Source organism: Akebia trifoliata, chromosome 8 (assembly GCF_017979445.1).
Source record: "Akebia trifoliata isolate Shusen 1 chromosome 8, ASM1797944v1, whole genome shotgun sequence".
Classification (NCBI taxonomy): Eukaryota; Viridiplantae; Streptophyta; class Magnoliopsida; order Ranunculales; family Lardizabalaceae; genus Akebia; species Akebia trifoliata.
Window position 1 is genome coordinate 9,384,948 of NC_141382.1, and position 14,090 is coordinate 9,399,037.

The 14,090-nt window shown below is 37.3% G+C and overlaps 2 protein-coding genes across 4 annotated transcripts; both read left to right on the top strand.

Moving 5' to 3' along the window:
- The first annotated feature begins 1,779 nt into the window (after positions 1 to 1,779).
- LOC147395971 (pentatricopeptide repeat-containing protein At3g62890-like) lies at positions 1,780 to 3,723 on the top strand. 2 transcript variants are annotated; one of them, XM_086450559.1, is made up of 2 exons: positions 1,780 to 2,826; positions 3,181 to 3,723. In XM_086450559.1, the coding sequence occupies exons 1-2, from the start codon at positions 1,914 to 1,916 to the stop codon at positions 3,633 to 3,635; spliced, it is 1,368 nt and encodes a 455-aa protein (XP_086306685.1). In that variant the 5' UTR covers positions 1,780 to 1,913; the 3' UTR covers positions 3,636 to 3,723. The 2 variants fall into 2 exon arrangements, with proteins under 2 accessions (XP_086306685.1, XP_086306686.1); XM_086450560.1 differs by having other exon boundaries at positions 1,782 to 2,313; positions 2,405 to 3,723.
- Positions 3,724 to 4,806: 1,083 nt separating this feature from the next.
- On the top strand, positions 4,807 to 13,827 carry RAD9 (cell cycle checkpoint control protein family). Of its 2 annotated transcripts, XM_086450557.1 has the most exons (10): positions 4,807 to 4,953; positions 5,749 to 5,868; positions 5,952 to 6,060; positions 10,814 to 11,065; positions 11,190 to 11,305; positions 11,536 to 11,600; positions 11,951 to 12,204; positions 12,284 to 12,440; positions 13,201 to 13,250; positions 13,344 to 13,827. In XM_086450557.1, exons 1-10 carry the CDS (start codon positions 4,849 to 4,851, stop codon positions 13,463 to 13,465), a joined length of 1,350 nt encoding a protein of 449 aa, XP_086306683.1. In that variant the 5' UTR covers positions 4,807 to 4,848; the 3' UTR covers positions 13,466 to 13,827. The 2 variants fall into 2 exon arrangements, with proteins under 2 accessions (XP_086306683.1, XP_086306684.1); XM_086450558.1 differs by lacking the exon at positions 10,814 to 11,065.
- Positions 13,828 to 14,090: the final 263 nt, after the last annotated feature.

Sequence of the window (14,090 nt, forward strand, 5' to 3'; positions counted from 1 at the left end):
CGAATCTAATCTTATCTCTTCTTCTTCCCCACCATGATTGTCTATTGTTGTTGTCGCCATCTCTGTCGCTTACCATCCCCCTTCTCTTCTTCTTCTCTCTCTCTCTCTCTCTCCTCCTCCTCCTCCTCCTCCTACTTCTCCGCTTGCACCAGCTAAGCTCTCTTCTTCTTCTTCTTCTTCCTCCTCCATTTTTTTTCTGTTACTTTTTTCTAGATGTAATCAAACACCCATTATTTGTTTTTCCAACCTACCCATTTTTCACCATCATTTTTTCATGAAAATTGAATTTCCATGCAATTACTTTCTTAGAGATATTGTCCATTAAGTTGTGCATTTAGAAAGATCAAATAATGATTAAGTAAAATAAAGACAAAATAATATGCCAGGTCATCGTGTACTCCACACTTAAGATACTTTTGAACTTGGTTCCCACATTTTCACTCACTCTACTATTTGGTCACCAAAATGATTGAAAAAATATATATTTTCTACAAAAATAAAAATTTTCAAGAAATTGCTCCAAGGAAATAAATGCCTTACCCACCAAGGGTTTGCACAATGGTAAAGAAGCAGTTTAGCTTATACCTAGGTCGTGACTTCGAGTCTCTTTATGCCTATCAAATAAAAAAGTTGTATGCCATGTGTGGGTTAGTGCACATAACCTTGGATTAGTCCTGTCGGATATGTTTTGTGTAGGATGAACGGGTCAGGCAAAACCTGGTTACGGTCTAGCTTATTATGTACGAGGATACAAAGATATTAAGAAGTAAAATAAAATAAATACCTTGAATATAAAATTATGAGATAATGTCCATAAGAGAGTTTGTTTTTGAGTAGTGTTGGAGTCATCTCACACTAGAACCTCATATCGCACGTCTTGACGTGAAAGTGGATAGGAACCATAGATGTTTTTCATCGAGATACGAGTGAAAATCATCTATGGTTTCCATACACTATCACGTCAAGAAGTGCGATATGAGATTCCTGCTTGGGGTCACTTCAACATTATTCTTTGTTTTTAGTTTCGATTGTGACCCTTGTTAGCAATTTGGAATTTAACAAAAATTTGATTCGTGAAAAATTCAAGTTATATTTAATTTTAGATTGCAAAAATCCATTCTAAAATTCGATAAATGGAAAATATGCATCATACTTGTATTATACATTTCATTTCAAAAATCCGTAAACCAAAAATTCGGACATATGATAGTGATGTTAAAAGTTATAGTGATGATGAAATTGGTGAAGGTTATGATAATAATGAGGACATTGAAGTTATTGTTCCATTGATTTTCAAAAGAATACCGAAGTCAAGGGATAAATCAATAATTTGAAAAATTAAGATGTAATCTCAAATAAATATGAAGGGTTATGTCATTACATTTTTAAAGATAAAAATGACATTTGTCACGTAAAAGAGTGGATTCCTCCAAAATTTTGAAGCATGACCACTTTAAAGTTGACTTGTATTACATGACACAACTTACAAATTTACACTTTGCAACATATAACAAGTTATAGTAGCATTTTTTTCTATTGAGTTTTATAAAAATTCGTAGAAGTCATAAAATTCATATAAAATGGGTTTTATTATTTTCAAACTTAAAATCCGTGAATTATTGAGAATAGATCAGTAATCTTGAGAATAATACTTTCATTAAAAAAAAGAAAAAATTGGTGAATTTTTGAAGAATTAAACGGGAGATTGCTAACAAGGGATGTGACTTGTGAGGGTTAATAATGAGACAATTGTTCAAAAGGAGATAAAAATTCGTTTTCGTCTGGATGACATGGGAATTTTATTTTCTAGAAAATAGCCATTCTTCATAAATTAATTTCTGAAGAGAATTCACAATGAAATACTGAATTGTTCTTCTTTTTGTACCTGCACTGTATTCTAATGGCAGTTGCGAATGCCGCACATTTCATCCAATTTCTTCCTTCGTCGGACACTAACGAACCAGCAAGTGATCTCTCTCCTTCAATCATGCAAATCCATGAACGAGTTCAAGCAAATCCACGCTCAAATCCTTCGAACAGACCAAATTACAAACACCTTCATCGCCACAAAATTGCTAGAATTCTGCGCCATCTCTGCTCGAAACATAGATTACGCTCTTCGAATTTTTTATAACATCGATCACCCAAACACCTACACTTGGACCACCATGATCAGAGGCTTTGTGGAGATCAAAATCCCACAGAAAGCCATCGAATATTACACTCTAATGAGATCACTAGGTGTCGAACCCAACAAATTCACCTTCCTTTTTATCCTAAAAGCTTATTCTTTGATACCCAGTTTCGAGAAAGGTACAATTGTTCATGCCAAACTCGTAAAAATAGGGCTTTACTTCGACCCATTTCTTCGAAATGCACTTATCCATATGTACTCTAAATGCAGAGACATCAGTGCCGCTTATCGTTTATTCGAAGAAGTGCCGACGAACAATGTCGTTAATTGGAATACTATGATGAAGGGTTGTTTCGATTTTGGCGATATCAACAGTGCACAGAAACTGTTTGATGAAATGCCTGAAAGAAATGTTGAATCTTGGAATGTGTTAATTAGTGGGTATTCTAAGTGGGGTAACGTCGATGTTGCTAGATCTTTCTTCGATTTAATGCCCAAAAGAGATTTATTTTCATGGAGTGGGATGATTTCGAGTTATGTGCAGAGTAGAAGGGCCACGGAGGCTTTGGAGCTTTTTAAAGAAATGCAAAGTGTTGGGGTTTGGCCGGATAGTGTCACCATGGCAAGTGTTCTCTCCGCTTGTGCTCAAATTGGGGCGTTAGATATGGGTAGGTGGATTCATGCTTATGTTGGTAAGAAAAAACTAAACCATGACGTTTACTTGGGTACTTCTCTTGTCGACATGTATGCTAAGTGTGGATGCATTGACATAGCCCTTCAAATCTTTAATAGTATGCCGCATAAGAATGTTTGTTCTTGGAATGCTATTTTATGTGGGCTTGCCATGCATGGGTATGGTTCCAAGGCATTAGAACTATTCAAACTGATGGAATCCGCACGAGTGGAACCCAACGATGTAACTTTCGTTGGGGTCCTATGTTCGTGTAGTCATATAGGCTCGGTGGATGAAGGTCGTAGGCAATTCAGACGTATGAACGAAGAATTTGGCATTACACCAAAGATTGAACACTATGGTTGTTTTGTAGATATTCTTGGACGAGCCGGCCTCATTGGCGAAGCTAAAGAGCTTATAAGAACCATGCCAATGGAGCCGAATATAGTTGTGTGGGGAGCTTTGCTTAGTGCTTGCAAGATTCACTGTGTCACTGATGTTGGTGAGGATGCAGTAAGACGTCTACAGGAATTAGCACCAGAAGATGGAGGAGGTTATGTGCTACTATCTAACATATGTGCAGCTGAAAATCGGTGGGACGAAGTTGCGAAGATGAGGAAGATAATGAGGGACAATAGAGTTGAAAAGAAGATCCCAGGATGTAGCTCCATTGAGGTAAATAGTGTGGTTCATGAGTTTCTTGTAGAGGACAAGATACATCCCAAGTGGAAAGAGGTTCATGAAGTCATAGACAGGCTAAGCAATCACCTAGAAATTGAGGGCTATGTGCCCAATCCCTCCTTGGTCTTGTACAATATTGATGAGTAACTTTGGTTGTCTAGCTAAAATAAGCAATGAAAATTGTTCTAAAATGCAGTTTCACATTAGTAATTATTTATTTATCTTGATTTGGGTATGATGTGGGGGACTCTTTCAGCCCTCATCTAAGTGCTAATTACAAGTTTGAGGCCCTCATCGTCAACTTCTAAATGAAGCCACTCGAATTTTCTCCCAAAAATATCTCATCTTCAAATTCTTCAACCTCTATGTTAAATTCTTTTTAACTTATTCGAGCTCATCTCCAATCCATTATCTTCATCCTTGTGTTAATTCTTGTGTTTGGATTGAGAGAAATGGAGAGAAGAGAAGAATGATGAGTTTTCTCTCTCCAAAAGAGGAGAGGAGAGAAACCCTTTTAAAATATTTTATAATTCTTACTCTGCCCCTAGATCTCTTTTAAGACATTTTAAAATTTCAAATTTGTCCCAATTTCTCTCTTGTCAATCCAAACATGGTGGTGAGAAACTGAGTTTCTCTTCTCTTCTCTCAATCCAAACAAAATTAGAAAAGATCGAGATCAAGCGATATGCCATCAAAACATGAGTTTATCTCAAATTTTCACCAAACTCGAAGGAATACGTCTAACCTTACATTGAAAGTTTGATTTTTCAGGGTCTTTGATTTCTCCTAAGAAATGGGTGGAAATATTTTTCTCCAAAAAACAATTTCAGAAATATGTTAAAACACATTTTCTAAGGAATATCAGTTTTTGCCCGGAACGAAAAATATTTCCATTCATGGGGAATATTTTTCTGCCCCACCTCATAAGAAAGTTTTTTCCAATCTCCTGATGTTATCATCTAACGACTACCCACAGCCCCCAAAACGAAAATATTTTCCCACTCACAACCAATTTTTTATTTTCAAAGAATCATTTTGGACATTTTTTTTGGCAGAAATTATTTTTCCCTGAATGCATTTTCTGTACAATTATTTATGTGTTCGTTAAGAAGAGGATGGGCCAAAAAATCCATGAAATCTGTTGGCCCAATGGATTTTAACATGTGGCATAGTTATCTACCCTCCACATAAAGAATTTCACTCTTACTAGGGGTCCTTGGGCTCACCTCTTTACATCTAACAATAAAGTCTAGAAACCCTGATGATGCCACGTGTCCTCCTACTCTTCCCGCGCAAGTTAGCGGTTTATTTCGCCTCATATAAGCTGGAAAAAGGATGGAAGAAGAGAGAGAAGGTAGAAATGGAGCTGAGTTTAAGCGGGAACGCTCTGAAAACCTTCACACGCTCAATAACCTGCCTCGCACGTGTGGGTAACGAGCTCGCTATTCAAGCTTCTTCGTCTCAGGTACCTCTCCAGTCTCAACTTTTCCATGTAAATCCATGAATATAACATTTCAAGGTTCAAATTTGATAATCAAATATAAAATTCGTAACCAATCCAACACCATTACATGATTTTCAATGTTTTTGGATTAATTTGTTTTTAATTCCATCTATTCTTAAGTCTTAACTTACTATCAGTTTAGATAGATTATTTACACTGGCAATCAGATGACATTTTTGGAATTAGGGTTTTATTATTGTTTCTAGGGTTTTGGAGGAACTCATTTTGATTCCAATTGGATTATAATTGACTTTTAATACAAGTAATTGAAGTCGAAGTTGACTAATTGGGTATTATTTTTAAGGCTGATTTACCAAAACATTGGCTAAAAATTGTGTTTCAGTTCCCATTTCATTTGAATTCTGAAAATGGGAAATCACCGTTTGGAATCAATTTTTAAACAGGAAATTTTTTAAGTACCCTTCTAAAAATGTGCTGTTTAATAATAAACTCTAACGAGTATTTTAGCACCCCATTCATTTCGATTCCACAAATTGTAAATTACCATTTTCGGACTTAATTTTTTATCTAAGTTCAATTGCAAAAATGCCCTTCTCAAAATGTGCATTTTATTAATAAATAAAGGGTATTTTAGTAATTTAAAATAATTTTTTTCCTGTTTGGTAAAAGATTAATTCAGGAAACGGTAATATACTGTTTTTGGAATTAAAATGGTTGCTGCATTGAAATGGGAATCACATTTTTTTCTCTACTTTTTTGGTAATTTCTCCTATTTCTAACTCTTTTTTGGTGCAGCTTGCATTTCACACTCTCAATTCATCAAGGTCTGCCTATCAATCTATAACATTTAAGCCTGATTTCTTTGATGTTTTTGTGATTTCTGCGCCACAAGTGAAATGTAGTGTGCTTTTGAAGGTAATACAATTTGCCATTATTAGTGTTTGATTAAATTAACTATGTTGTGTGCTAAGCCAACTCCTCTAACTAGCTGTGTTTAGGCTGTTTGTTCTGTCTTAAGGACACCCGTTACTGGTGTGGATAGCCTCTGTGTGCTATTGCCTAATCCCGAGGCATCAAAAGTGCAGTGGACTTTAGATTGCCATAACGGTATTCCACCCCCCTGTAACTTCTTAATTTAGTTTATTTGTATGTGTTTATATAAGCCAAAGGGTGCCTTATATTATACTTTGAATGGTACATTATGTTGTCCTTTTTTTTTTTTTTGTTGTATTTTTTCAAAAAATAAATAAATGAAAGAAGTGTTTAACCATCTGCTCTATTGGACCCATCGCACAGATTGGCTGGCCATAGTAACACATAAATTTATGGAAAGTTTCTTTCTCGTTGTTTCATTTTCTCTATTTTTGAAGTATCTTATCAAGAAGTGGTTAGGATTATTTGATCGAACTTTAAGCTAGGACATTTCCTTTGTAGTGTTAACCAACCAACTACTACAAAAAGACTGATCTGTTGGAGAGGGGGAGAAATCTGTTGGGATTATTTGATTGAACTTTAAGCTAGGACATCTCCTTTATAGTGTCTACTACAAACAACTGATCTGTTGGAGAGGGGGAAAACTATGAATATAAGAGGTTCACTAGGGTTAACTAGGGTATGACACCCGAGAGTGGAGGAAAATATACACTCAACAGTCCCTCTCACCCATAAGGGTGGAAAGAATCGAACCTAGCACTCTGACACCATGTTAACCAATCAACTACTCCAAAAGACCGATCTCTTGGAGAGGGGGAAAACTATGAACATAAGAGGGTCACTTGGCGTAACTGGGGTATGACACACTCGATAGTGGAGGAAAATATACACTCAACACTCCCCCTCACCCATAAGGGTGGAAAGAATCGAACCTCTGGCCTATACAAACCAAGTGGTCTGATAGCTTGTTAACCAACCAACTGCTCCAAAAGACCAATCTGTTGGAGAGGATGAGAACTATGCATATAAGGGGATCACAAGGCTTAACTGGGGTATGACACCCCCGAGAATGGAGGAAAATATTCACTCAACATGTAGGAGGGGAGGGGGCATCAGTTGAATGCTTTGAACTTTTGGATTGATGAGAATGGGCCTCAATAGCAGGAGCTTCTATCTAGCGTGCCACTTCCGCATCAAAATCACACTCTCGCTCCCTCTTTTGGTCATAAAATAGTTCAATTTCCAATTTTTTGGGACCCTCTTGCTTCCAACATAGGGCCACTTCATGGCACTTCTCATAACTAAGGAATGAGCACAACATGCATAGTGCGTACTCTATAACTATTTCCATTCCATGATGTTCCTTAATTTAAATACCCATTTAGAAGTTTTACTTTGTATTAGGAAATATGTTATGCAACCGTCTGCACGATTTACTAAGACCCCCTATACCTTACATGTGGCCTACCAACTCATCAATCTGCTATGTTCAATTGGTGGGAAACGTCCAATGAACTGTCATCCAAAATTTTTAGTCTAACAATCCTAACTACCCCTTATATGAACTTTCTTTTTTCCTAACCATTAACTTAATATTTGTGGGCATTCTTGTTCTAGAATTTGATTTGATGGTAATGACTGCCGATTGACCATTCTTAGGTTTTCTTAACTATGGCTGATCTACACTTACAATTCTAGCAACCCCTTTCTATGAACATTTTCTTGGCTCTCAACCTAATTTTTTGTAGCCCTTTTTTTGATAAGTACAAATATATTATAACAGGCGGCTGAGATGACCGGCCTAAGAAGAAAGTTAAAAGGCAAAGCAAAGCAAAACCCAAAAACACACTACAAACCGTCTGTATTACAAACCCAATCCCATCTTCCCACAAAGTCATCAAAGAACACCCCCTTAAATTATTATTTTTTGATAAGTATAATATATTGAAAAAAGACGAAAAACAAAATACAAGGAAGCGAGAAAGTCTCACAAAGAGAAAAAAGAAAAAGAAAACTACACCATCATTGGTTACATTAAGAGTTCAATCTAAAAACAAAGTCATCAAATTTAATCCCCTCGAACTCTATGTTCTGTTTTGACCAAAGGTATAAAAAACCCAAGATCTCCAAGAACCCTGCATGATAGCTTCTAACCTTACTGTTGAACACCCTGTTACTTCTCTCGTTCCAAACCCCCCAAGCAATAGCCTAGGATAACATAGTCCTTAGGAGATGTTTTCTGGTGTGGAAAGCATTATTGGTCCACTCTTCTACCTATGAGGAGAACTTATGAGGAAATACTCAATGAATACGGAATAAACGAAGGAAAGTTGACCAAATTTTATAAGAAAAGGAGCAATAAATTAAAATATGATCAACAGACTCCCTTTCCCTCAAACAAAGGGGACAACAATTGGTGGTGATCCAACCCTGAGCAATCAAATTATCCATCGTAAGAATCCTCCCGAAGGAGGCCAACCAAACAAAAAAGGAGATTTTAGAGGGAACTGACTTAGACCAAATGATGGATCCCGAGATGGATCGCTCTGCAAGGAGTGAGCTACTTATGGAATGACCTAACAGAGAATCTCAAATCCTTAGCCCTTGTCCATTCCCACCTATCATGTTCACTTTCGTTGAGATGAAACGTATGCAGGAGATCAAGGAAAGATGTAACCTCAGTTAGCTCTCAATCATTAAAGTTTCTCTTGAATCCCAAATCCCAAGTAGGACTAGACTCGTTGCGAATTAAACACTGCTGGATTGAGTGGTTCTTCTTAATAGAACAAGCATACAAAGACGAAAACTGAGTTGCCAGAGGCGACGTGCTGCACCAACTATCTTCCCAGAATCGAATTATATCCCCCAAACCCGCTTTGAACCTAATCCCTCTGTCGAAATCCTTGTTAACTTTAAGAACCCCTTTCTAGACACTACAATCATACGAGTCTTTAGACTCGCCGCTATACCAGCCTAGCCTCTTATCCCCATACTTAGCCATAATAACCTTTTTCCACAGACTACCCCTCTCCTCATCGAATCTCCAAAGCCACTTTCCTAGAAGTGCTTTATTAGCTAATTTAATCCCACTTATGCCCAACCCCCCATTCTTCTTGGGCAAGCATATCACCTTCCATCTAACCAAATAATACTTCCTCTTACCGCTCTTTTCATTCCACAAAAAGTTCCTCATAATTCCAATCTAATTTCGACGAACATTGGAAGTGTGAACAAAGATAGAAAGTAAACCGGGATACTTGTTAAGGCGCTTTTGATCAAAGTTACTTTCCCTCCTTTCGATAGATAATTGGCCTTCCACGTGCTCAACCTTTTCTCCAATCTCTCAATCACACCATCCCAAATTTTAATACTATTATAGGGTGCTCCCAACGGTAAGCCCAAATAGGATGTGGGCAAGGTATTATACCCACAGTCCAAAGTTGTAGCCATCAAATGAATATCATTCACATCTCTTACCTCGAAAAGCTTGCTCTTCTGTAGATTAATATGTAAACTTGACATTGCCTCAAAGCAACACAATAAAACGCGAAGCACCCTCACCTGGTCCCTCGAATGCTCCAAAAAAACTAGTGTATCATCCGCAAATTGTAGGTGAGAAATCAGTGGTCCGTCATTCACCCTCAACCCCGATAGTTTACCTAAATCTACTGTTCTTCTAAGAATCTTCCCAAGGCTTCAGCTATAATAAGAAACAAAAAAAGAGATAATGGGTCCCCTTGCCTCAACCCTCTCAATCCTCTAAAAAAGCCTGCCGGACTCCCGTTGACAAGAATCGAGTAAGTCACTGTTGTAACACATTTCATTATCCAACTGATCCACGTCGTTCCAAAACCCATCCTCCCCATCACATACTCTAAGAAGTCCCAATTCACATGATCATAAGCCTTTTGCAAATCAATTTTCCCTATCATCTTCTCTTTCTTGTTCTTAATCATAGAATCAAGACATTCATTTGCCATTAGAACTCCATCTATAATTTGTCTTCCCCTAATGAAAGCCCCTTAAGCACCTTATATCAAAAGAATAAAAGACCCAACATAGATAGCTCTATATCTTGGAAAGGAAGCTCGTTATTCTCGAAAATCCCTCAATTTCTCTCCTTCCACCCCCCCAACAAATGGAAAATGAGGTGAGAATAACCTTTTGGGAGACGAAAAACTAGATCCCCTCCGAAGTCAAGAACTAACTAAAACCCATAATGAGATAGGAAAGCATCCGGCTACTCCGAATAAGGACAGAAAATGAGCAAAAATCTTCTGACTCAAGGAACAGTGAATAAAAATGTGATCCACATTTTCATCATTCTCTTTACAAAGAGTACAAAAGCTTGGACTGATAAAACCTCCCGTCTTTAACTGATCAGTAGTAATAATTTTACCCAAGGACGCCACCCACATGAAGAAAGAAATTTTCGAAGGAACCTTAGCTCCCGAAACAAACTTCTTTGGGAAAGGATTTGCATTTGTTTGGCCGATGGACTCGTAAAAAAATTTGACTGAGAGGCAACCCTCTTGACTCCCCTCCCACTCAATGCCATCCTCACGGTCCATTCGCCCCACAAGGGACTCAACTCCTCTAGCCATTCTTGCAATGCCATCAATCTTCCAATCAGTCAACAATCTTCTAAACCCAAATTCCCAAGAAGATTCATTACCCTCTCTGTGAATTTTTTGTAGCCCTCTCAAGTTCAGCCTTTATTGGATGAGTAAGACTGAGTGCCCAATTGGATGCCTAGTTATGAAACTGTCTGGATTAATGACTTGGTGGACAGCATTTATGATAGAGGATGATAGGTTGCATTCTAAGCAAAGCAGTCACGTATATCTACTATATTTTATTGTTAATTGGCCCTTTAAATGTGTTGATACTGTTTCATGGAAAGAATTTTTTGTGAAATATGGTGCAGGTATGAAAAAGGCCTATTGGCTTACTTGCAACATTGAGCCCGACATACAACATCTTTCCCTTGACAGGACAAGATTTCCGAGTAGTTTTGTAGTGAGGCCTCGTGATTTTAATAGATTGCTAGCTAATTTCCAATCATCCCTTCAGGAGATTACTTTTATAATGACCGAACCAACTTCCTTACCTTCCGATGCCGCAAGTGAAATAGGAGGGAAAGCAGTTGAACTTAGAAGTTACATAGACCCAACCAAAGGTAGATTAAATATTTGATGTTTTCCTTCCACGACCTCAAAGTTGCATTGCAATTTGTCAACCAACTAAGTTTTGGGTGTAGTCTCCCATGAGATTTAGTAAATATTTACAATTTTGAATTGCAGATGACAGTGATACAGCCTTACACACTCAGCTCTGGATTGACCCTACTGAAGAGTTTTTGCAATATAAGCACATTGGAGATCCTGTGGACATAACGTTCGCAGTGAAGGAACTAAAGGTACTGCAGACACTCTTCCGAATCTAATTATTTCTCGTGTAACCTAGAAAAAGATTCACATCTACATCATGAAAATTTTACTATTATCTACTAATGGATGCTTTATGCCTTCGATAACGTTATTTTTCCAATATAGTTCATCTATAAGCGTATTTGTGGTGGGTGGTATCCCCATTTTCATTGATGTGAAGCATTTAATATAACATCCTTTGTTTCTTAATAAATGACAGGCATTTCTTTCCTTTTGCGAGGGATGTGAAGTTGACCTTCACTTATTTTTAGAAAAAGCTGGCGAGTAAGATATTCGTAAATCTCATTTTATTTATTTTCCAAAAAATGCGATAACTATTTCGTGGAGCTTAGAATTGAATGGAGAAACAGGATTCATTCAACCAGCTCTAGAATGTTGGGATATGCATTGATGATAATTTATGGATCACCCTCTTGGGTAAACTTTACCACCATAAATCACACAAATTGGAAGACAATAAGCATTCTATTAATTGCTTGATTTTGATGACCATTACAGTAATGAATTAATGATCATCAAAAGTTCAATTTTTGGAGGGTCAGGATAATCCGATTAATGGTTCAAAAATATTACCTATTTTGAGTTGGGACAAATTGGTTTTGGGGAACGAACAGGCCCATTCTGATGGCGCCTAATTTCGGCTTAGACGATGGGTCCAATTCAGACTTCAACACAACACTTGTCCTAGCAACCATGCTTGTATCGCAGCTTCATGAAGGAAATCCATTAGAGCACCCCCCAGCTGCACCCTCCACAGAGCGTGGTCATGATGATCAGGGAGAAGCTTCCCAACAACGGGAGAGGTCTACTAGAGCTGCAGTATCCGAGCATCCATCTGATCACACAAGAATCTGGTCTGAACTTTCAGGTAATTATTTCTCCATTATTTAAATGCCAACATATTGTATGATATATCCAAAATCTTCAACTTACCTGTTTATATATAGGTAGTGCTGCCAAAAGCACCGGTGGTGCTGACGAAAGACAAGGTCAAGCGCAAGGAAGTGCAAATGCGAGTGGACAGAGTGGAATGCAAAGGATTAACCCAATGGGTATTTCAAATACAGCTTCTGCAAGAGGAAATGTTCCCAATGTTCCGAATCCGTATCCTGATTTTTTTAGTAGAGCATGTTATGCATGATAGTCTTGATGACGTAAAATTTACTGGTTCTTATTTATTTCATGAAGTAAAATTAGTAATTTTAATGGGGAAAGGTTCAATCTGAGTGTTAGACTGGGGAATAAGTTTAATACTTAATGAGTATTCAGTTTTATATTTTCTCATCTTTGGAGTCTACATTGTTAGGCTCGTGTTAGGGGCACCCTTATATTTAGTAGGGGCACTCACATTTTATTTCCAGCTTATTGAGTTTAGCAGGGGCACCAACAATCGTATGGGCACCATTAATCAGAAAGTTTATTTTAGGCAGTGTCAACACCATTAAGACCCATGTCGACACTAGCAAAAATTTTATTTAAAAAAAAAAACTCCTATGTCAACAGCAAAGATCAGAAAGTTTTCTTTGGTAGTGTTGACAGGATGTAGCCAAAATTTTGAAAAAACGCTTGGGCGCCTAACTTAAGCAAAAAAATCGGTTTTTCAAAAATACGTGGGCACCCAAGCTAAATTGCTGGGCACCTTTTAACACTGGCCACATTGTTAGTAAAAGGGCTGAACGATGAAGTTGTTCCCACTAGATGAGGTTGGGGATGCGAAGATTAAGAGTCCAAGATAATGTAATATATATTATTTTTGTTGTGTGTGTGTTCATTACATTCAGGTATGCTTTCATATAATTCTTGAAAAGTTTCTAGTAGACTCCCCTATGAAGAATGACAAGCAATTTCTCTTAACTAAATATAGAAGTCGACATCCAATGGATATTGATCATGTAGAAGGACCTCAACCTCAAGGTTAGTCGAAGTACTTGCTTTGAATGATAAAAAATTTAGAGCTATAATGTCTCCTTCCACTAACTTCAAATCTTCCCATTTTCGTCCTTGCAGATAGGCCAGAAATGAATGACCAAGGATGGTCGCAGCATCATCCTAGTAATTGGGTTGGTGCAGATGAGGATGATGACATGGATGAGAGTGAACTGTGTGTTCAATCGACTCCTCCATACTAGGAACAATGCTTGTCAACTACCATTTTCGCTCTTTATGTACCCAAAGTTTTCCATTGTAAGCCATTTTTTTTCTTTTTCTTCGACTAATTTTTAGCTTTTTTCCCTATTTGATAAGGTTTAAATGATGTTGGTTGATTCCTAGTGTTCTTATTGTTGGACCAATTATCATGTTTATCTCCAACTATTCTGGCTCGGCAACATTCCTATCGGTTTTAGATAGTTTAGGTGTGAAAGAACTTCAATTTGGTTGCAAAGGGCAGATGGACCCATCTGTGTTCAACCATAACAGCTAGCTTAGCTGAGGAAACTGTGGTGTATTAGTTCTCTTTTCTTTTGATTGGAAGATATTTGTTTGACATGAATCAATTGAACACATTTAACTTACAATGCTCTTCGAATGATATTTCGATGTATTTTTAATGATGTCGGGGGCTGACTTCAAGCACACAAAATCACTAGACTGCTAATAGAGATATCTTATTCATGAATAATATTTCAAAAAGATAATTATAAAATTCTTACCTTATTGAAGAAACTTAAGAAAGCTGTGCCTATAATTTTTCTACTGTATTTATTTGTGGTGTATGATTCATGACTGAAAATAAGAGAAAATTTGTAATTAAGT

What these genes read in the sequence shown, in the direction of transcription:
- LOC147395971 (XM_086450559.1), top strand. Translation starts at nt 1,914, where the DNA reads ATGCCGCACATTTCATCCAATTTCTTCCTTCGTCGGACACTAACGAAC. An exon ending in GTGGATTCATGCTTATGTTG is followed by an intron (nt 2,827 to 3,180) that starts GTAAGAAAAAAC and finishes GTTGTTTTGTAG; the next exon opens with ATATTCTTGGACGAGCCGGC.
- RAD9 (XM_086450557.1), top strand. Translation starts at nt 4,849, where the DNA reads ATGGAGCTGAGTTTAAGCGGGAACGCTCTGAAAACCTTCACACGCTCA. An exon ending in AATGTAGTGTGCTTTTGAAG is followed by an intron (nt 5,869 to 5,951) that starts GTAATACAATTT and finishes AGCTGTGTTTAG; the next exon opens with GCTGTTTGTTCTGTCTTAAG. An exon ending in AATCTGGTCTGAACTTTCAG is followed by an intron (nt 12,205 to 12,283) that starts GTAATTATTTCT and finishes GTTTATATATAG; the next exon opens with GTAGTGCTGCCAAAAGCACC.